General features: G+C 33.1%; 3 protein-coding genes, 1 long non-coding RNA gene and 2 other non-coding genes across 13 annotated transcripts; 2 read left to right on the forward strand and 4 right to left on the reverse strand.

Annotated features, from left to right (window-relative positions):
- LOC109362732 lies at positions 1,306-1,712 on the forward strand. Its single transcript, XR_002109438.1, has 2 exons — positions 1,306-1,463; positions 1,514-1,712. It is a non-coding gene; the product is annotated as an uncharacterized LOC109362732 (long non-coding RNA).
- Positions 1,529-5,432, reverse strand: LOC109362731 (aldehyde dehydrogenase family 3 member H1-like). 4 transcript variants are annotated; one of them, XM_019608728.1, is made up of 12 exons: positions 5,264-5,432; positions 4,940-5,041; positions 4,585-4,828; positions 4,371-4,439; positions 4,156-4,252; positions 3,618-3,824; positions 3,062-3,177; positions 2,875-2,979; positions 2,629-2,795; positions 2,452-2,542; positions 2,048-2,197; positions 1,529-1,929 (listed from the first exon to the last, which is right to left on the reverse strand). In XM_019608728.1, the coding sequence occupies exons 1-12, from the start codon at positions 5,299-5,301 to the stop codon at positions 1,696-1,698; spliced, it is 1,620 nt and encodes a 539-aa protein (XP_019464273.1). In that variant the 5' UTR covers positions 5,302-5,432; the 3' UTR covers positions 1,529-1,695. The 4 variants fall into 4 exon arrangements, with proteins under 4 accessions (XP_019464273.1, XP_019464275.1, XP_019464272.1 ...); XM_019608730.1 differs by having other exon boundaries at positions 4,940-5,035; positions 5,264-5,429; XM_019608727.1 differs by having other exon boundaries at positions 4,585-4,831; positions 5,264-5,427.
- Positions 6,709-12,260, reverse strand: LOC109363026. Of its 3 annotated transcripts, XM_019609186.1 has the most exons (5): positions 12,062-12,253; positions 10,557-11,672; positions 7,677-7,751; positions 6,931-7,072; positions 6,709-6,885 (listed from the first exon to the last, which is right to left on the reverse strand). In XM_019609186.1, exons 2-4 carry the CDS (start codon positions 11,463-11,465, stop codon positions 6,953-6,955), a joined length of 1,104 nt encoding a protein of 367 aa, XP_019464731.1. In that variant the 5' UTR covers positions 11,466-11,672; positions 12,062-12,253; the 3' UTR covers positions 6,709-6,885; positions 6,931-6,952. The 3 variants fall into 3 exon arrangements, with proteins under 3 accessions (XP_019464731.1, XP_019464730.1, XP_019464732.1); XM_019609185.1 differs by having other exon boundaries at positions 6,709-7,072; XM_019609187.1 differs by lacking the exons at positions 6,709-6,885; positions 6,931-7,072; positions 7,677-7,751 and adding an exon at positions 7,761-9,294 and having other exon boundaries at positions 12,062-12,260.
- Positions 14,780-14,851, reverse strand: TRNAQ-UUG. Its single transcript has one exon. It is a non-coding gene; the product is annotated as a tRNA-Gln (tRNA).
- On the forward strand, positions 16,103-16,186 carry TRNAM-CAU. The gene is given in 2 exon segments: positions 16,103-16,140; positions 16,151-16,186. It is a non-coding gene; the product is annotated as a tRNA-Met (tRNA).
- LOC109362820 (filament-like plant protein) lies at positions 16,345-20,364 on the reverse strand. 3 transcript variants are annotated; one of them, XM_019608853.1, is made up of 5 exons: positions 20,202-20,364; positions 19,470-19,580; positions 19,158-19,335; positions 17,385-18,742; positions 16,345-16,853 (listed from the first exon to the last, which is right to left on the reverse strand). In XM_019608853.1, exons 2-5 carry the CDS (start codon positions 19,578-19,580, stop codon positions 16,527-16,529), a joined length of 1,974 nt encoding a protein of 657 aa, XP_019464398.1. In that variant the 5' UTR covers positions 20,202-20,364; the 3' UTR covers positions 16,345-16,526. The 3 variants fall into 3 exon arrangements, with proteins under 3 accessions (XP_019464398.1, XP_019464399.1, XP_019464397.1); XM_019608854.1 differs by lacking the exon at positions 20,202-20,364 and adding an exon at positions 19,822-19,917; XM_019608852.1 differs by lacking the exon at positions 20,202-20,364 and adding an exon at positions 19,749-19,917.

Here is a 22,049-nt window from a genome sequence, read left to right on the forward strand (position 1 = left end):
AATGGTTCACAAGAACCCTTTATTTAGGATCTTGACATTTATGACATTTACATGTTATAGTATAAGGTTAGAGAATACCTGGTTCCATTGCTATTTCTTTCAAGTGTTCTTCCCTGATGCTTTCTCTGATTGCCTTTTGTTTTCACCTCTCCTCCTTCCCTTTATGAGTTTCTTGATGATTAGAAACTCAGTTTCCTTCTTTCCTCGCTATAACAATGCACTAGATTTTTTTTTATGCAAAACGTGGATCTTTCTCTTATTCTTGCTTTTAGTTTCACTCTTTTAGAATAGAGATGTATTCCTTATGTGCTTAATGGAATTGCGACACACTGTCCAATTTAATGCATCAGTTGGGGAAGTTAACATATAGGAAACTTCCCATGAAGTGAGAGGGAGGGAGTTGACAAAACCCCCACTAATCTTATTATTTAATTGCCAGCCATCATCACATTAGGCACTTTCACTCAGATTAGTGACTTTCATGCACATGGACCACATTGATTATTAAATTAATCTAACACTTTTTTGTCATAGACCTAAAATTGTCCTAAAGTTGTGAGAAATAGATGTTCAATGACAGAATTACAGAATCATGAGGCTTATGTCGATCTTCCATCAATTTGCATTTTCTTAGCCCTTTCAATTCTGAGTTAATACTTCAATAAACTAATGTTGATATGATCAATCACTTATGTGATCAGCAATACTAATACACAGTATAATGAATATATATTTTCCATATAGCATTATGCTGGACCTCTGTACCCTGTTCCAATATCTTATACACATATACATAATGTAGACAATCAGATCAACATGCTTTATATCTACTCTCTGATGATACGAAAGATATGGTATGCGAAGGATTGGCGTTTATTTTTATGATCAAATACTGAAATCTCTGGATTTGGGAACATGGCTGCAATCTGCTGGTGCCCAACTGTTTCTAGTTGTCAAATATCATTACTTTGTCTTGCATGGAGCATGTTATATACTCTATTTATGGAACATGTTAAAGAACTGAACTACACGTCTCTCCTCATTTTATATACTGGAGCTGTATTTGTACAATATTTACTCTATCTCTGTGACTATGCTAGCAACAGTTCCTTATTGGAGAAATGTTTGGGCCAACATATTTTTATTAGTGATCATGCATTAATAAGTTTAACTTACATGAATTTATTCAAAATTAGATAGAAATGTGTCCCTTGTCCAAGATCACGCAATAATTTTTCAGCTACAAAGAGGTTAAGTGTTAACATAATTCCCATGTCAATTTTAGTTTAATCTAAAAATTGGAATTAATTAAACCTTGGAGCATGTACTGTATTATCACAATACTAACCCAGCAGGCAGTAACACATCTCTAATTCAATAATTTACATTGAATTAGCAATGGAAGACAAATTCATAAAAGGACGATCTAATGTACGAAGATCTTAATTAGTGGGGTCTCGAAAGTCTATTTCCAGGTTAAGAAAAATTCACGTGGACGCAAAATAATAGGAAGAAACAGCAATGTAGCTAAGAAAATTCAACCACATTAAATTCTAAACACTTGACAAAAGTTGTAGCCACATAATCAAGTATTCTCTAAATCTTCAATATTTAGCCTAAAACATTGTTCAAGTACTCTCTAATTATTGAATACTTAATGCACACTTGTGGATTAACATGTCTTCTGCATCATTCTTAAGACCATCCTATAAGAATAAGAATTGCTCCAAAAATATTGCCATTGATGATAGCCTTTAACAATTTCTCCTTCTTAGGTGTATATGGGGGATACCTTAAGGATGTATCTGCTTCAAAACCTCTATAAAGGATCGATTTCTTGTGGCTAAAGGTATCAAAAGAGAATTTGCCATGGTAAGAACCCATTCCACTCTCTTCAATTCCTCCAAATGGCAAACCACGAGTCGCAACCTGCATCAACGTTATGAATTTCTGATAAGCTAGCCATTCAAAACTCGACTATATAGATGTTAGCCTATAGTAAATTATTCATATATAAATATTAGGAAGATATTAAGAGAATAAGTACATGTAGGACAGTGTCATTGATGAGCATCCCTCCAGAAGATATATTTTCCACATAATCCTTCTTCAGTTGCTCATTGTTTGTGAAGAGATATGCAGCAAGAGGTTTTGGCTTTGATTTGATTATACTGAAGCTATCTTTTATGTTGTCCACCTGCAAAAATTTAAAGGTAAAGATATAAAACATAATTTAGGTAAAATAATGCCTCCCAAGATAATTTAAATGTTTATTTGTTTAATCATAGGTTAGGGTACATAAGGGACTTAGGAGGATAAGTTGTACAAGGTAACACAGTGATAGACAGAACTTGTTTTTCCCTGCATCGGGAACAGGGTTATTCCCCTGACAAGAAACCATGTTCCTTGTCAACAAGCACTTTTTCTTTTCTACTATGATCTAGTACTCACAGTGATAATTGGCATTATAGGTCCAAATATTTCCTCTTGCATAACCATAGCTTCTTGTGGAACATCCAATACAATAGTAGGAGCAATCTTTCTGCATTGTAGAGGGAGAATTGATGTTATGACATTGTTATAAATGCTCATTCCAATCTTAATAAACAGGATGGGAGTTTAACTCACAATTTCTTCTCATCCTTCTGACCTCCTAAAACAATTTTGTCAGATACCTCGTCCAAGAGCTTCGCGAGCCGAGTAAATTGGGCTGGAGACACAATACGTGACATGTCTTTTGACTCAATTGGATCTTTTCCAAAACATTGCTCCAATTCTTCTTTTAAAGCATTTATCTATTGAGTGAGAATTAATCAAGAACAATAATTATATGTTAATACCACATTGAATTTTGTATAGTTGATACAATCTTACCAGCTTTGGAGCAAACTCTTTCGTTGTGATGATATAATCAACAGAAATGCATGCTTGTCCACTATTGCATGCCCATTTGCCACCTATTATCCTCCTAGCAGCAACCTGAAATTTCACTGATTACTATTATTCTTGAGAATATGTTATTCAAATGTGTTTAAATAATGATCTTAGGATAATGTGTTACTTGTAAGTTGATATCTGAATCAACTACAGCTGGGCACTTTCCTCCAAGTTCCAGAACCACTGGTGTAAGGTGCTTTGCAGCAGCAGCCATGACAATGCGACCTACTCTAGCACTACCTGCATAAAATTGCTCCATTGTGCAAGTAACCTTATTGTGAAAGTTGGCATGCTAATTGAGCTAAGTACTAGGTGACTTTTTATAAGAAATTGAAAGGTTGAAAACTTCAAATGGTGTGAAGATCCACTCATGTCAAATCAAATTTGAAATTTCTTGAGGCCAGTTAAAATGATTATTAGATTACACATTTGTATGAAACAATTGAAAATAAAGCCAAGTATTAATTGCAGATCATTAAGGTAATGAAAAAAACAAGGGACAATGAAACAACATGAGATTAAAAGCAAAATTAAATTAAATGGATATACAACAATTGTAGAGGGTGAGTCTTGGCACAACGGTAAGGTTTTTTGCCTCGTAACCTAAAGGTCATGGTTTCAAATCCTGGAAACAGTCTCTTCGCTTGCGAGAGTAAGGTTGTGTCAATCTACCAAATTACCTGTGTAAAGTATCTTATCCCACTTTTGCTCCAAGAGTGCAGTTGTTTCATGAACAGCCCCTTCAACAACTCTTATGGCAGAATTGTCAAGATAATCTTTGAGCAAATTTGCAAGCAGTGATGAAGTTGCTGGAGCTATTTCTGATGGTTTCAGGACCACTGCGTTACCCGCTGAAATAGCTCCAATGACTGGATCCATTGATAGCACTGAAGAAAAGAAATCGAAAAGAAAAGGGTAAGGAGAAGATCCTAAGTTCTTAGGTAGTAAAAGCATTCCCCAAAAAGACACTGTGAATACCAAGAATTATTTTGAAACTTGATAGTGTTAAGTAATAATGAATATCAAAGGTTGATGCAAAAATATAAATAGACTTAGCTTAAATGTGTTGAAAGTTTAAGCAAATGATCAGACTTGTGCTATTTGAGATTTTTATGATTAACTTAGAGAGAATACATATGTTATTTGAAGGCTTAACTTAAATAGTGGAATTTGATTTTCTTCCAGAAAAAGAGTGGCAAAGGAACATCTTTTACATACAAAAAGGAAAATTCCATGTTGAGATGACTAGCACAACTCCCAGTGGTTCTGACACAATCTCTGCAGATGATGGATATGTTGTGATTGAAGTGTTCACCTAAAAGGGAAAAAAACACTTGTGTTTCAATCATGCCTGTTGAAACAGTTATTAATATATTAAGATGTGCTCACCAAGTTACAAACACAAGAATCTCTCATTTTTGGTAATTAATTACCTTTTCAGGCTTCATCCACTGTTTCAATTCTTGAAGTGCTTCACTACATGAGCCTTTTACCTGGGAAAACTGCATCAACAAGCATGTACATAAAATTTGAGGTGACCAAGATGAGGGAACATGGAATAAACCATATAGTAAATGGAGAAAATTTTCTATGAAGTAATGGTTAAAACTTAAAAGAAACATAGAAACAAAATATTAAATTGTAGACCTCAGATATAAATGCTTCAAGAGCAGGTTTAGAAAGGTCCTTATAAAGTGCTTCAGCAATTTCCTTCTCCTTCTCTTCTAGCATCTTAGCTATGCCCTCTAACTGAGACACCCTCCATTCATAGCTCTTTGTTCTGCCTAAATCAAAACTCTTTCTAAGCTCTTTAACCAGCAAAGATGCCTTCTCTCCATCAAATACTTCTTTTTCTTGTAATTCTGGCACTACTGAAAGTGTTGCATAGCATCTTCTTCTTCACAACATGAACATGGAAAAGCAAACAACATAGGACAACATCATGTTGAGCAAACACAATTAAAGTAGCAAGAAAATGTTGATGGAGAGAGAGGGTTTTTACAAGTATGAAGAGGAAACAACACTGTGGGAGTTGAAGTGAAGTTGTTTGGGAAAGCATTGTCTTGTTATAGCAAAATCTCTGCTACCAACTGGGGCACTATTACTCATTGTGAAGAACAAAAGTAAGTGGCTAACCAATCATGATTAAAAATCTAATCTTGAATTTCTTTATGCAACACATTTTAGCAATACTATTATTGTTTTGAGTGGCTTTGCTTTGTGTTTCAATGTTACATTGACCATCTTACTTTAATATCTCAGAATCACAAACATATGAACACAATCATTTGTTTCATGAATAAAAAAGTAGGATGAAAAGATGTACCTGGCAACAAGGAACGGCCCAAGAGAGAGGCTTTTCATGGTAGAAGTTAACTAGAAGGAGAAAAATGATTAAAAGTTGAGTCAGAGATATAGTTGTTGTGTATAAATATAACGTTGCATAAAATAATGTGGAAAAGTTCTCACTCAAATTCTCAGCCATAAACAGAAAGATAATGTTCTAATTATTTCATGACTAGGCATTCATAACCATGTGTTGCATAAGGTAAAAACTCAAAAGTGAGAGAAATGTTTTTAGCAATTAAAACATAAAATAGTGTAAAGTTTACATGGGACAATGAAAGCAATGGTTGGGATTTGTGTCATGCGTGAACCCACGTGGCCTAACGTAGTTACTTGTATTGTAAAATAATAGCATAACAAAAAATTTCACAGCTAATTCTATAAAAAGATATATATATATATATATATATATATATATATATTCTGTCTAATAATGTTATTTGGCAATAAATTGGTACTTTTGAGAACTATGCGAAAGTAAGTATAATATGCAAATAAAAAAATAAAATATATTTCATGATATTAAATATCTATGATTTTAGTTGCATCGGTAGCACAGCACTCAGCATCAGTTATAGTGAGCCACATTCACATCCACCTTAAAAGACACTCCTTAACATTCTCTTTTTATCGATGTATTGAGTTGTCTATATTTAGTAATGTCAATTTTTAAGTGAAGTAGTTAGTTACACGTTATAAATTAATATATAAATATTTCTAACCACATAAATGAATGTGTTATTTGTAAACTAACTACTACTAATGATTAAAATACCACATATCACATGTAAGCGAAAGAATTTGATAATAATTTTTAAAAAATATATGTAATTTTTTAATTGAGAAGAAATAATATATTAAGATTTTTCAAGTAATTTGCTACAGATTTGAACGTAAATCATGGCATGGTGAGAATTGTCATGTTTTTTAAGACAGTCATGATTTCAACATGGCTAATATTCAGGACAAGGATCTGTTATCTTAAACCATGTCCCAAACTCTATCCTAGACCAATCATGTTATGTCACATCAATTAAAAAATTTAAATATTCATAACTTTATCAGTTTTATTTCATTGTGATTAGTCTCATCCAATATTTAGTCCCTCCCATCTACTATTTCTTCCTAACCTTCATGTTACTTCTTAATAGTGACATTTGTTGGAAGGTAAATAATTAATTTCTTACTCTTAAAGTAAGAGGTTCCTTTTGGTGTAACAAAAAAAGGTTCATCAGCCCTATGATTATGAATAGCATCATCAATTCTTCCTTCTAATGGTGTACACATTGAACCATTGCCAGTGGTGTCATGTCCTAGAGCAAGTGCCACATTATTATTTTATTTATTTATCAAATTGTTAGCATTCTTAAGTTCAGGTATATTTCATGGAGCATAGGTTTACACGATCAAACTTTGGAACAAAAATGAAAGAACTGCAAACATAAAACTAAACTAGCATTCAGAAATCTAGCTTATTACAAATATAACAGCTGCTATTTTATATTTAACAATTATGAGGATCTATAATATAAACTCAGGAGTCTTATCAGAATGAGTTTCCATTAAAAATCTCAAATTTCAAAATGGCAAGGAAATCCAATAAGATTAAAGAGAAGAGAGGGAAGGGAGGGAGAAAAGATTTAAGATGGTAAAGCTCTGTCCTAAGGAATCACGTTGCATGGGTAGTACCATGAGTCCGAGAAGCCCATATTCCAAAGACAAGAAACCAGAAAACAAACAAGATTGCCCAATAACGTGCAGGTCCATACTTGATTCTGGTCAGCACAAACTGCAATACAAACAATACATACACATAAGAAAGAAAACAAAACTTAGATTTTGATTAGCGCCAGGATTGAAACAAATAAAACTACAGTTTAGTTATGCATGTAGTATACTACCCTACAAGATTTTCAGCCTCTTTTAGACAGTTGTGCCTTAACAGTTACTATGACAGTCACTTAATTGATGTCCCTTAAACCAAGGCATAAAGTCAGGGTCTTCTTTTATCTTCTACCAGTTCTGAAAGCATAAATAAGTTGTGATCCAGACAAAAAATAATCTATATTGAATCAAGTTTCTTTAGCAAAGTAGGGACTAGGACCAAACAGAAGTTAATCCCTCCGTTTAATAATATTTTCCGTTTAGGCTTCTGCTCAAAAAACTAAGAAATGTATTATTAAATACCCCCAATTTTAGGGTAATATAACAACATTTTACTAAATTGTCCTCTCACTTCATTAATGCTCTCTCCCTTTATACGGTGGACATCCAGAGACAAGGATATAATTGAAAAAATAATTATTTTTATCTGAAGCATAGATAAAATGAAACAATTTTTATCTCTAATACAACATATGTTATGAAACAGAGGGAGTACAAGAGGTACTTACAAAACGTAAGAAAATCACCACTGCTAAAGCACAAACGCCTCCAAGTAGAATGTGAAGGCCACTTTTTGCAGTTTTCTGCACAACAAATATAGGTTGTATTACAGATATACTTCTAACCAAAATGGGAAGAAGCAACCAAAAAATCCAACAATGAATAAGTTTTTCCCAATTCCCACTAATCGGGTCGGCTGATAGGCAAATGCAGCAAGCAATTGTATTCTATTATCATAAACCATATATTCCAAGTCATTCAGATCCAAGTCCTTTATAGTGGTTAAACTAAACTTTTTTGAGGTCTCTATCTACCTTTAACTATTTGGCTGTCTTCTATCCAATATACTCTTCATATGGGAAGCATCTAATGGTCTTCTCACATGACAAAATCATGTAAGGCAGGATTCAATCATTTTTTCCTCAGTAGATAAATACTACTAACTCAACTTTCTAAGAAGCAACCAAAACATATAACCACAATTCCCAAACACAACCAACACCAAAACATGTCTTTCAAGAATAAACCAGAAAACTATATATACAAGGAAGTTCAAGAGAAAACTAAGTGGGGAGTAAAGATAATCCCTCTGCCCATCAAAATTAGCAACACACTTGAAGTTGCCATGAGTAGAATACCCAAATAAATGTTGAGGGACAGGATACAAGCATTATGCTAAACCCACACAAACTGAAAGACAGCCAAAAACGCACAATGGCAACAGATTTTAGCCACTATGTTCTCACTGAAGTCTAAATAGTCAGCCATAAAAATTGTTCTAGGGTAGAGGGATACACCAAGTGTCCTGCAGAACTCAGAGTCTTGTTCCGAAGAAAAATAGAAAAATAAGTGACTTCTTAGATTTGCACATAGCAAATATACCAAAAGAAAGTGAGATATGAGACCTTTGAAATTACAAGTGATTTGTATTAATCTAATAAAGCACCGTTATCCTAAACAGAAGACTAGGCCTTGGACGAAGCTTTGGACTTCCAAATGATTTTGTCAAATATATGCAAGAGAACTCCCCACAGAAGTCTAAAATCTAACTCCCCTATCATAATTGCATGATAGACCATTCCAAAATCCAACTACCCTATCATAGTTAATGATTCACTTGTTCAGCTTATGTACTGTGTATCGTATTCCGCGTACCATGTACCAGGGTCATCAGAAAAGAAGTCTTGTAATAATAACATAAAAAATGACGAATCATTACGAACCATGCACCACTTACCAGAACTGGTGTTGTGTACCTTGTAACTTAGTGAGAGACAAATAGAATCAAGCATGACAAAAGGGGATTTCAGTTAATGAGTTTTACTGTCCTTCAAATATCCATGAAAATGGAAGACTCAATTTAGAAAATGGCCTTGATTAGAGTAGAATATAGTAGAATGGTCATTTTTACAAAGTAGAGAGATGATAAAGGAGGACAAGGCCTCTAAAAAATAAACATTCCCAGCAAAATGTTCTGGCTAGAGTTACCTAAAAAATATAGCATTGGGAAATAAAATTATCAAGGACTAGAGTGAGTTGCAATGATCGTTCAGTTGACATCTCACCCATCTTTTCCAGAGTGTAACTCCTCTATATTAACTCTTTTTCAGTCTAGTTTGCCCCGTCCTGTTAAACCCAAACCATACTTGCTAAAATCAAGACCCGATTGACAACATATCATAAGGACTGTATGTAAATGGATACCTTATAGTAGTGAGCATTAAAATGAACATAATTCAGAATATACACCACAAAAATAATCAGACAATTCCTTCTTTGTTAAAACATAATCTAACCATTCATATTTACTATAATTGACAATTTGTTCTTTCTGCCCCAAAATTTTAATTTTTTTATCCTTGTTAGCATAGATCAATGAGATTCTTCAAAATAAATCTTAAGGGTATATTTAGATAGTAAAGGAAACGGTTTCGAGTACCCCCCCAAAAAAGAAAACTACTTAATTAATTTTTATGACCATTTTAAAGGTCACCAAATTTGGAGGATTTTAAATATCCAAATTTGGAGGATTCTTACCCCTCCGAATATTACTTAAGATCTCGATTTTAACTAGCTTGCTAGACCTTTCCCTCCACCACATCTTAGTCGGGGGAAGTGGTAGCACTCGACTCCTAATAGTGGCCAGAATACAGAATTTCATTCTATAATTTCAACCGAAGATGAGAGCCCATTATTAACTAATGTCCTGTACAATATCCACCATTTTTCCCAATCCACTTATTGAATTTATATTATGAACTTATAAAGAAAAATGTTGGTAGAATACTTAATAAGCACGACTTACGAAAACAACTTCTTTAAATAGAATTGTCTGATTTGCATTTGGTCTAGCAGATGAAAAGACACAAGCATAAAAGCAGGGTTTACAAATTATATAAAAGGGTGGACCGGTGCATAAGGCTCTCACCTACTAGGGTTTGGGGAGGACAGGTGTATACAATTTTACTCTCACAAGCAAAAAGAATATTTTCAGGATTTGAACTCATGACCTTTAGGTCACAAGGCAAGCAACCTTACTGTTGTGCTAGAGTTCACCCTCTAGGCTTTACAAATTATATGAAGCAATAAAATTATATAAGGGTGCTAAACTAGTGTTTTTGCTCCATGTGTTAGTAACATATCATGCATGACTCAATGCATGCATCACTATCATAACCTTTTGAAATTTTAAGTATACGACAATTTGTAAATGCATAAGCTTCGGGTAAAGTAAAGATGGTTATCTAGAAAACGGTGTGGGTCCATGTATGCATATGAATGTACATTCAGGCAAAAAAATAACATCTATGAAAGAGCTTCATGTTTAAAAATATTAGTATGCTTAGGTATCTATCATAAATTCATAATTAATATTCAATGATAAGTACCTTTCCAACACGAGGAGCTATAAGCCATGCAAGGGTGATGGTAAGCAGCCCTGTAGCAAGCAGGATCCCTGTACCTTCCACGGCCCATTTAGTTGCAGGATTTGGTGCGGGGCCAGCATCTTCAGTAACGATATTAAAAGGCTGCTCAGAAATAACCTGCGAAAATGTTTCCATGTTGCTATTGTTGTTATTGTTACTGCTATTATGAGGGAAAAACCATAGAGCGATCTCACTTAGCCGCTGCCTCCGTATAGCAGCCACAGCATCAGGATCTACACCATTATTTGAATGAACTTGTGCAGGACCAGGATCGCCATTGGCAGTTCTTTCCCTCAATGCTTCATATTCTTTCAAAGAACAATAAACCTTACTGAAGTCAGAAATTTTGATATTTTTTGGTATCTGTCCACATATTTCACAAATGGTAGAACCATAGTTGAGAAACCACTTGAGTGCACAAGCATAATGTACTAAAGCAAGGTCATTTTTACAACAGCAACCAAGTTCGAATAATCTATCTTGAGTAGACAAACCAATTTCCAAATCACTTTTACAAATGAAAACCTCGCCATTAGGGCTAACAAATTCCACCACCCCAGAGTTGTTGTCAACATTTCTGTTAATAGGGGTGTGCTTTATAATTCTAACATCATCAGACCTTACTTCATCATTGCTTTTAAGCTTCATAACCGGAGAGATGCCCAAAAATTCTAATGCTGCATCTCCCCTTTTATCAGACTCAGTACATTGGCAGACGCGACAACATGGCAAGCCCGAGTCCTTCTCAAGACTAAGTCGAGAGCAAGATTCTAAATCCCCAGCTTCAACATTTGAGGAACCATCGTCTATAACTTCTTCCTTTGCCGTTGCTGACACATTTTCTTCGGCCATTGGATCCATTTCCTTCATTTCCAAACTTACAATCTGTTCTTTCAAATTATCGACCCCTTCTCCTTCAAAAGGAATCACTCACACCATAAAGGTAGTTTCTGCTTCAAGAGTTACCATCACAGAGAGAACAGACACCGGAATTCCATCAAGATACTTATGCTTCAAGTCCAAAAAGTGGATGTATATATTTTCTCAATGCTGCAGACTCAGTGCTTCTTCTATTACCTGAGGCACATTTTAAGTTAATTTTAAACCCTAGTTGAATAACAAAAAAGATAAGAGAAACATGGAAGCATATAAAAGTTCAAACTCTAAACAGCATAGTCACAATACACATTAATTCTTATGTGCTATGAATTGTTTAAAACTAAAACAGATTATAATGTAAAAATTTATTTTCTTTTCTACAGTTTATTACAATTGACATCAGATTTGAATTAAAGAAAATATCATATCCTAGCAGCAATCACCGGTGAGATTTGATTTAATGAAAATGCAAAAGGAAACTCCTTCCCAAAAATATTTCATGAATTAATATGAAATCAAAATCACTTAACAAAAAAGGAATGAGAATCTAGAAAAACGGATGAGAGTGCGAAACAAACAGGGCTTACCAAACAATGAGGGCAAAGCAGAGGAACAAAATTCAGATTCAGAGAAGTAAAAATTGTTTTGTTTTTGGATTTTGCATTTGTGTTTGTGAGTAACACGTTTTGTTTGTGTCAGTTATATAAATACTCACTCACCAAACAAGTAATTGGTAGTGATCAGTTTAGAGTGTTTTTATTTCTCGATTCTTCCCTTTTTTACTTCCCAAAACAACTCGTTCTAACAATCTCTATACTACCGCGTTTCATTTACTTCCTTATATATATTCCACCAATTTATACCAATTTATACTGACATCTTCTTAGTTTCACTATAATCATTTTTCATTTTTTTATATCTATATAAACCTCCTCATTTTTATACTTTCATTATATTGATTATCCTTACATAAAAATTAAGTGTGATTTTTTTAATAAAAAATGTTATAAATGCAATTAAGTTAAACAAAATATAGTATACCTTTTTATTATCAATGTATTTTGTAACAAAAAATAATAAATATATATTAATTTGTATATTATTTGGATGTTTCCTCACAATTTACCATATTTTGTTTAACTTAATTACATTTATTACATTTTCTGTTTAAAAGATGACACTTATTTATCATGCAATTATATAAAAATTAGCAAAGGTTTATGTAGATATAAAAAAATGAGGAGTGATTTATGTAATTTCATTAAAATTCAGTGTGTGTCAGTGTAATTAACTCTAAAAAAATACTTATTCTATTTATTTTTTTTCCTTATACATATTGGATAACATCAACTTTTTTTAGTATTTTAATTAATCGACGAGCCTTTTTCTCTATTCTAGTTACTCATGTCCTGAATCAAATTAGATGAGTAAAAAAAGTTATTTATTTGAATATAGCATGAAATATACATTTGTGTTTCTCCTTCTATGTTTATCATTGTTTTGGGCTAATTGTTTTTTTGCCCTATGTTTAGACTCAGTTGGACCTAACCAACCTCTAAACATGGTTTTTTATTAATTGTGTGTTTTTTTTGTTTTTAAAAAAGATGTTCCTGATAATTTTGATAAATATGTTACACCCTTGTTCGGTTGTTCCTATATTTCATGGTATTTATGGGCTTAGCTTCAGTTGTCCCAATTCACTACCGTTTCCAATTCCATTTCCTAGCTTCATATATGGGTAGTAATATGATAAAACATAATATCTTCTCCTATCAGAAGTTATTTATTCTATAATATTATAATATGTATCATATTTAACCATTCTTTATAAAAAAAATTATAGAAACTAAAAAATATAGGATATATATCATACTCTTAATAGTTGAATAAATAATTTATTTCTTGGTATGATTAGATATAATAAAATTATATTAAGTAATGACTTTTGTTCTGAAATTACACTATTATTCATTAGTTGTTGCCATAATAGGCAACGCTTTGTAATGGATCCCTCATTTCATGTGTTGCCTATGACTCATGTCATTCTTATTGCAACTAGTAACTAGTAAATGCTGCTATAAATTCTGCAGGTAATATACGTATAATTTACCAAATCTCATTAACAAATCCTGGTATTTATATATTTATTTATTTTCATTCATGTTTCACTATTTTATTAGACTTTTTGTTAACAGCACCGCATAATGTTTTTTCCCGACAAATAAGAGAATACAATTACAAACATTAGAGGTTTGAGTTATGGACAAATTAAAGTTTCTCAGAATTGTCATAACTTATCGAATAATAAACCTTATTATAATTTTTGGTCTAGCCTTACTCTTTGGGTCAAGAAAACCTTATTATAATGACATTGAGGTCTACATGATAATTTTGAAAGGAGGTTAGTAACAATCACTTCAATTCATAAGTTCACATCCATACAATTATCACCCTCCAATTATATCTGGTCCTACAATGTTTCTTGTATATGTACACCTCTGATCCTGTCTTCAGGTTAAAAGATGTGATTTTGATTTTTTTTTTTATGAAGGAAAATATGTGAATGATAGGAGATTGTAGAAGCATCTTCTTTTTTAAAAATGTTGGCTACATAATAAATAAATAATTTGCTTGCTATCATTTTCAGCTTCACTTGTAAGGTATTCTATATAAGGAAACTTTATTGTACTTCCTACTGTGGCTGTTCCGTAATTTATATTATGTTCCTCCCCACTAGTAATTAACATTGTTTATAAAGTCTGACATTCTACAAAACATTATAAACATTAAATTCCTTCCTTTATAAGTGTAGCAGTTATTATTTATACATAATCAATGTATCATCTACCATTTATTTATATTACCTCTATTTATGAGCTAATTATAATTAAATATAAATGATTAATGATGAATATTTCAATTTATAGATATTTTTTATGTGGCATATTGTGATTTCAGTTTATAGATGTTTTTTTATGTGGCCTATTGTGATTTCAGTGATTCTGCATGTTAACAAAAGATTAACTGGACTCAGGTGTATGAAAAGGAATTATGTAGCGGCAGTAGCATGCCTTCTCAGCACAGCCATGTTTATAATGATGTCTTGTCAATTTCTTTCTTTGTCAGCTTCTACTATTGTTAAGACAAGTTATATGTAGATGATTCCAAGTTTAGGTTGTTTGCCAAATTATTCAAAACCATATTATTTAAAACCTGGCTAGCTGAAGAACATGCAAATTTGGAAAATAACCATGGCCAATAAGGAAGATGGTGTACTTTCCACAAAAGTAGGGAGTAATAAAAGAAGGTCCTACCGGGAGTCGAACCCAGGTCGCTGGATTCAAAGTCCAGAGTGCTAACCACTACACCATAGAACCAATGATGTTGAAGAATGTTAGATCGCGTTATTTAATATTTAAAGCATAGGTGTTGCAAGAAATATTAATGTAATATAAAATATCAGAAAAGAATTCACCAGTTATTTATATTGTTACTGTATCATTTATCATTTTCATTTAACATTGTTAAAATTTAATATAAATAAATTATGAATAATATATTAATTGTATATAAATCATGCTATGTTTTTATTAGAGTGGGAGGAACTTCTCTTTGAATAAGAAAGCAAATCCAACCTTTGTTTTATTCTTGTATGTTGTTTGTATTATGTCCATCCTTTTATATAGAGCATCAATCACGGATAATTTGTTCCATGCACTTAAGACATAACAACCACAAACGTGACAATTATAGTGCATCTTAAAATTAAGATGGTCGACAAAAAATTCTCAAAATATCTGTCCTTGATTAGGATTAGTATGTAGACAGGGCTGCCAATAACATAAGAAAATGTAATTTGTCTAACATGCTAGAGACAACTACCAATGACCCAGACCTTTCTTGTCTGTAATTAACTAATGAAATATATAACATCTAACATGATTTAAATGTATTTGGATACCGAATATTAATAACCGCTACCAGATTCTTTTTAATTGCGTAACTTCCAAGGAGTGCAAATCTCGTTAAGAAATATAATAATTTTAATGATTTACATATCTGATATTTATTGTGTTTTTCGTAATATATATTTTCTTCTTTGTGCTCATTTTTTTTCAATACTTTGAATTAATAAAATATTGATAAGATAACATGGAAATTAATAATTAAATCTTTTGAAATTCTAAATAAAATAAATAAATGGCAACAAAAAAATCTTGAAGAAACAATCGTTATGGCATAACTTATAACTTTTTAAATTAGTAACGTTATGTTCATAAGTGTGTTTACATGCAACACCATTTGGATTTTTAAAAAAATATATTTTAATGATTTATAGTCTTTATATAATTTCTAAGTTATAAAAATATTTTAAATAAATTTTTAAGAAATATGACAAACAAATCTCTATCACGTAGCATGTAAGCACCTTTGTGCAAGTGGCATTGTCGTAAGATTTTTTTTAGAACACATCAACAATTAAGTTTTTACTTAAATGGAGGTAACTCTAATAACTCTTTTGAAATAGTAAGAATTTGAGTTTACAAAAATTTATAGTCCATGTGATGAGATTTAAAGTGAGTAAAAATATACAATATTATTCTAAAACATTTACTATATTGACATCTGGGGTGGTGGCGCAGTTGGCTAGCGCGTAGGTCTCATAGCTAAGAGTTATCCTGAGGTCGAGAGTTCGAGCCTCTCTCGCCCCATCTCTTTTCTTTTGTTCCTTATTACATATATGTCCATGATTTTTCATAGAGCTACATTGTTAGGTGCAAATAAATTCCCTTTAAACATGGAATGTAGCATTTCTCTTATGGTTGAATTGAATGAAGCAAAATAAAGTGGATGAAGTCCACAATAACTCTTAAGGAACAACATAAAAATTGAACTCTATGTATCACTATCTTGCTTTGAACAATTTTACTTCTTCAAGCAATGCTGTTTATGTAAATAGTCCACTCTGGATTTCATATACATGTTCAATCCAGGAGATAAGAATGAAGAACCCAAATTTACAACTCAACCTTATCTTCTCTCCAATAATTTTCAGTGTCTTCTTGTCCTGCTTACACTCTTACTTCTAGGGACAACCTTACCATAACCATTATTACGGTTTTTCTGATGAGTAATAGATGATTTTACTGAAATTGGTGACTCTGAATCTCTTTTGGGAAAACTCAAATCACTATGTAATTTTAACTCTTCACCACTAGTTTGAGGAGCTTGTGCAACTTCACTTATTAACTCCATAGGGTTGTCTGAATCATGTAAGAAGTCTTCGAAGGTTGCGAGGGACTTTAACCGCTGTCCAAGAGACACAATGGTTTTCTGACACTCGGAAAATTTACTAGCAGCCAATGCAAGATCCTTCTCCTGAAATGCAATAGAACATGCCAAAACTCTTTATTAAAAAAGACAAGTATATAATGGTTAATATGAAACATTTAGTGATCAAATGTAATTAGCTATTTTGGCATCAAATGCAATTTCCAACCAATATTTTGGAGCGGCACCTGAACTATATGATATAATTACATTTATATAATGATAGATAAACTGCAATATGAAGGAACTGGGAGCACTGCAACTTTTGTCTTGCAAAGCCTTGGTTAAAAATAAAATGGACATATGTGTGAGAACCATGCTAGAGATAGAGATCGGTAAGCTATATCATACACCAGCTCGGACTCGTGGGGCATTTTGTTTGACTAACAGGTCGATAACTAAGAGTTGGTGATAGACCACAATTACAAACTTGCTCTAAACACACACAGAAGTTGTCCAAATAAACTTACGTGGGAATTTTCATCATAAAAACAGTGCAATATTGGTGGTTACTACGTTCCTACAAATACAGAATACATTGAAGAAAAATAAGTTAATAATGAGTGTTAACAAACTGACCTGCTTAAGCTTCAACTCGCTTTTGACACCTTCCCTACGCAATATCTCTGCATCTTGTTGAACTTGAGCTTCACGCTTCATTGACGAAAGCTCATTCTCCAACTTCTCACATTTGATCAAATTCTCAGCCGACAAAGCCCGCTCTTGTTGAATCTCTTTCTCCAATGAACTGATTTTTGAAATCAATTTTTCTACCTCAGTTTGAGTAAATCTGAGTTTTGACTCAGCTATCTCTTTTATTGTTTTGGTAGCTTTTATTTCTTCAAATGCTTCTTGGTTTGATTTATTAGCAAAAGCTAACTGAGTTTGAAGCTCTGTAACCTTCAAATCTGCTTCCCTTAACCGACACTCTGATGCCTCAAGCTGCATTTGACACTTGGTTAAACTCATTTCTACCTCATGTTTATCTGCCTCTATTTTCCCCAGTTTCTTTTCGAACTCGACATTTTTTTGAACCGTAGCTTCCATTTCATATTTCATGGTACCCTGGCCAACATTAAGTTGATCTGATGATACTCCTGCCCCAACAAAATTGCTTCCTTTTTCTGTATCTTGCAATGCAGCAAGCCTTTCCATTTCAACGAAATCATCCATGAGACTGATCTCAGTTGCAGGGACCACATGATTTTTTCCAGTAGACTTTTCATTCTTAAATTGACCAGGTTCTGTAACTAAAGCAGATGCCCATGAATCAGAACGGCTCGGCTCACATTCATTCATGTCCCAGCCACCTAATTTACGCATATCACTTTCAACTGCCAATAGCCTCTCTCCACTATCTGACATGCTATCTGTGAAGGACTCAACATAAACTGAAGAGGCAGCCAAAGACCTCTGATCACTAACGGAGAATGGTTTGCGAGTTAAGGCTTTCAGTCTACGGCACTCAGCTTCAAGCTTAGCAACCTTCTTGTTGCTCTCCAAATGTTGCTTGCTTGCTGTTTGAGCAGCTTGGGCTCTCAAGTCCCTCTCAGCGATCCTGAATTCTACTTCTTCAAGTCGAGATTGTAGCTCAAGTTTAAGAACTGAATTCTCTTTCTCGATATCCTCAAGTCTCTTGTGAAGACCAGAAAGCACTGGTGCAGCAGGATCTGCTTTAGCTGTTTGAAGTTGGGCCTCAAGCTCAGCAATTTTACGGTCAAGCTCAGATTTTTTGGATTCCCAGTCATGAGAATTATTTGCAACAGCTTCATGAATCTTTTGCTCTTGCTCTTCTCTAGCTTGTCGAAGCTGCCTCATGCACTCTTTGAGTGCCCCGTCGAAATGAGCAACTCGTTCCTCAAGAATTGAGTTCTTCTGCTTTGTGGCATCAAGTTGCTGTCTTAAAGCTGACACTTCATTTTCAGCCTTCTCCCAGCCTAAATAAAATGAAAAACCATTTAGAGTCTTCCTAGTTAATTAACACAGGCTTGCTAGCAAAAGCATATTTTATGATAATCATCACTTCCCAAGGTGAAAATATGCACCATGGGGGCATGGAGAAACAGAAAAAACACATTTTACCAGTGTTCGGATGAGAATAACTCGCGGATCATGTATATACAAACTGAACTTTAATTTTAGATATCCACCCTTAAGAGTGCCGAAATAATTATCCAAAAGAGTTAAGAAACTCTTCCCTGTGAAATTTTCTTCTGATCTCTAAGAAGTATCACGTTTTGGAATTTTCAAGTTATTGCTTGAGTGCATCTCACATTTCTTTGTAATGATAACCATCGGAGGTAAAACTAATACTTCAAGTGACAAGAATGGAAACAATCAAACAGTTAATACCAGTGACAGCTTCTTCAGCAAATTTTGAATGCTGCTTTACCAAGTCTTCTTTGGCACTAATATTTCGTATAGCAGCTGCTAATTTGTCTGTTAGAATCTTCACATCAGCAACAGGTTCTTCATTCAGTGCAATCTTAGATGTGACTTCTGGTGATAGAGCAGCTTGGGTTGGATATACCTTTACAGCAAATCAAATTCATCATGTTAATCTTTTCAAATGTTCCCATAATTTGTACAATCAGAGATATGAGATATCACACTCAAATTGGATCCAATCCTTTATACTTATCAAAGAAACAATAGCATTCCTACCTGATCATCAGATAATCTTTCTGAAAGGGATGATATTGATCCAGTACTCTCAGTTTCACCCGGACTTCTTTCCGATGATTTCCTGCGCCATAGCCAATTCCTTCTGTCCATCTACAATATAGTTTATAAGCAGCAAAATCATGACTCTGTCTACATTACTCTACAACATCATTCATCAGATAACACAAATTCACAACTTGATCTGAGAATCTACACTGCAATGAAGATTCTATTGGTATGAATATGATACTAATCAGAGAACCCCCAATCAAAACCCACATAAAAAAAATCAAATTTTGAAGTTAGTTGTAACATTGTAAGGCTTTGCTTAGAATTTACTTCCCCCATCTACCTCCAATTTTGAACTTAATAGTGAAGCCACCCAAAAAAGGTAATGCCTTGAATTGAAACATGAAAGGGAATAGTACTAGTGCCACACGTGGTGCAGGAAGATCACAAAGAAAGCACCTTTTTGAGAAATCAAGTGCAGGACTTTAATGGGTAATAAAAAATTTATTTACTTCACGCTCAAATTTTGTAACAACTCCTCTGCGAAATTGTTAATTATACTATGCCATTGAATTGAACACTCTCAAAATGAGGAATTGAAGAAAATATGAATGAATTAATAGAAACCCACTTCTTCAATTATCAAAAAGTCTTGGGATTGCAGAAGAACAAGTACTATTGATGAGTATAAAACTGAAAAAACAAAGAATGACAATATAGTACCTTATTTGGGGGGAAAAGAAAGGACAAGTTTCAGAGATCGAAGAGGGAATGTCACTATGTCAGAATAACATGGAAAGAAGGAAGAAGATTCAGAAATATTATCCGACACGTTTCTTTGTGATAGAGATAAATAAAATAAAATAAGAAAAAATAAAATGAAAAAAATAGCGACAGAGTGTGATAGAGAGGTTGGAGCATGTGAGGAGAGGAAACAAAAAAGTCCAATCCTAGTTTTATCTTTTTCTTGAGAACATGACATTTGGTGGTAATTAATTATTATATTGCGTGTGTGTTTTTCAAATGAAGATCGCGTTATTCCCGCCCTATTGGTCCTCACAATCTTTTTTAATAGACAAAATAGATAAAAAGACAATATATGAGTTTTATATATGTTTATTTTATTATTTATTATTCATATTAAATTATAAATATAAAGGTAAATAATATAATAATTGTATATAAATTTTTACATTAATAATACATAAATAATATAGTCAATTAAATATCTATAATACATAAATAATATAGTCAATTAAATATCTATAATACATAGATAATATAGTCAATTAAATATCTATAAGAAGAATTAATAATAATTAAGGTGTGAATAATAGGTAATACAAACTTGGAATTTCATATTCTCTTCTTGTTCCAAGTTACTAAATGTGACGGTGACATGACCAATCACCACAACTCCTTTCTCTTCTTTATCCATACGCATAATTATTTTGTTGTTTGGGTCAAGATCGTGGAGTAATTAATTGGTTTTAGCACAAATTTGGAACAATCCTTTAATATGTGTTTTCCCCAAAAGTATTCCCTCCTTGATAGGCTAGGACAAACATTGCTGAATAAGATTTTGCCTTTAACACGAAATATTTTTTCATGTACAATTGTACATAGCAAGAATCAAACCTCTAATAACTCATTGCTATAACAACTTTGCAATTGCAGTTTTGTGCGCTTATCAATTAGAGTGGAAGTAAAACGAGGAAGGTTAAACTTTGCTTAAACTGGCTTAGGCTTGTTTTGAGATGGAGTAGTGTGAGGGTTAGTTGTCATGGTTTTGATGTATTTATATAACTTGTTTGTTAATTTGTTTTGGCTCATGTCCATTTCAATTTCAATGTTTAGATTAGATGAATATTATCTGATTTAGATTAAAATATAAGTAATTATGATTTTTCTAAGGGTTTTTTGTGTTGGAAGATCTTCATCTATGAGCTCAGCTCTCTATTTACTTGCACCGCTGTTGACTTACCATTTTCATCAACGGAACACGCCACCTTGACCTCTCGTCAATAAGACTTTCGTCACAAGGATCCCTCATGGATCTACCGACCACTTGTCGCTTCAATACTCCGTTGAGTCATCAAACCATCGGCTCTGAAATCACTTGTTGGGAAACCTTCATCCATGAGTTACAATATTCTTCCATGAGCTAAGTGAAAGAAACATATAAGTGGGTTTGACACCACATCTTGACCAAAACCTTAAGACATTAAGTCTATGAGTCCATCCACTTATATGTTATTTAACTCATCTATTTTTTGCCCAATGTAAGACTTCTTCATTCACACTTCGAATATTCAATAGTTTGGGAGTTTGATTTTGGAGGGAAATGAAGGTTTGAGAGTCATCCCACAGTTGTATCTAATAGCTCTCAAGTCTTTTTGATCATTTATTTTCCCTCCAGAATCTAACTACGAAACCATCTCTAAGTGACTATATTACCATCTACTAATTTAATTTTAATTATTGCATTGTTTCATATTTATTATTTTAAAATATATATATAAAAAATGTATGAATGACAATGTAAGAATTTTATACATTATCAATATGTTG

This window comes from Lupinus angustifolius, chromosome LG12 (assembly GCF_001865875.1).
Source record: "Lupinus angustifolius cultivar Tanjil chromosome LG12, LupAngTanjil_v1.0, whole genome shotgun sequence".
NCBI lineage: Eukaryota > Viridiplantae > Streptophyta > Magnoliopsida > Fabales > Fabaceae > Lupinus > Lupinus angustifolius.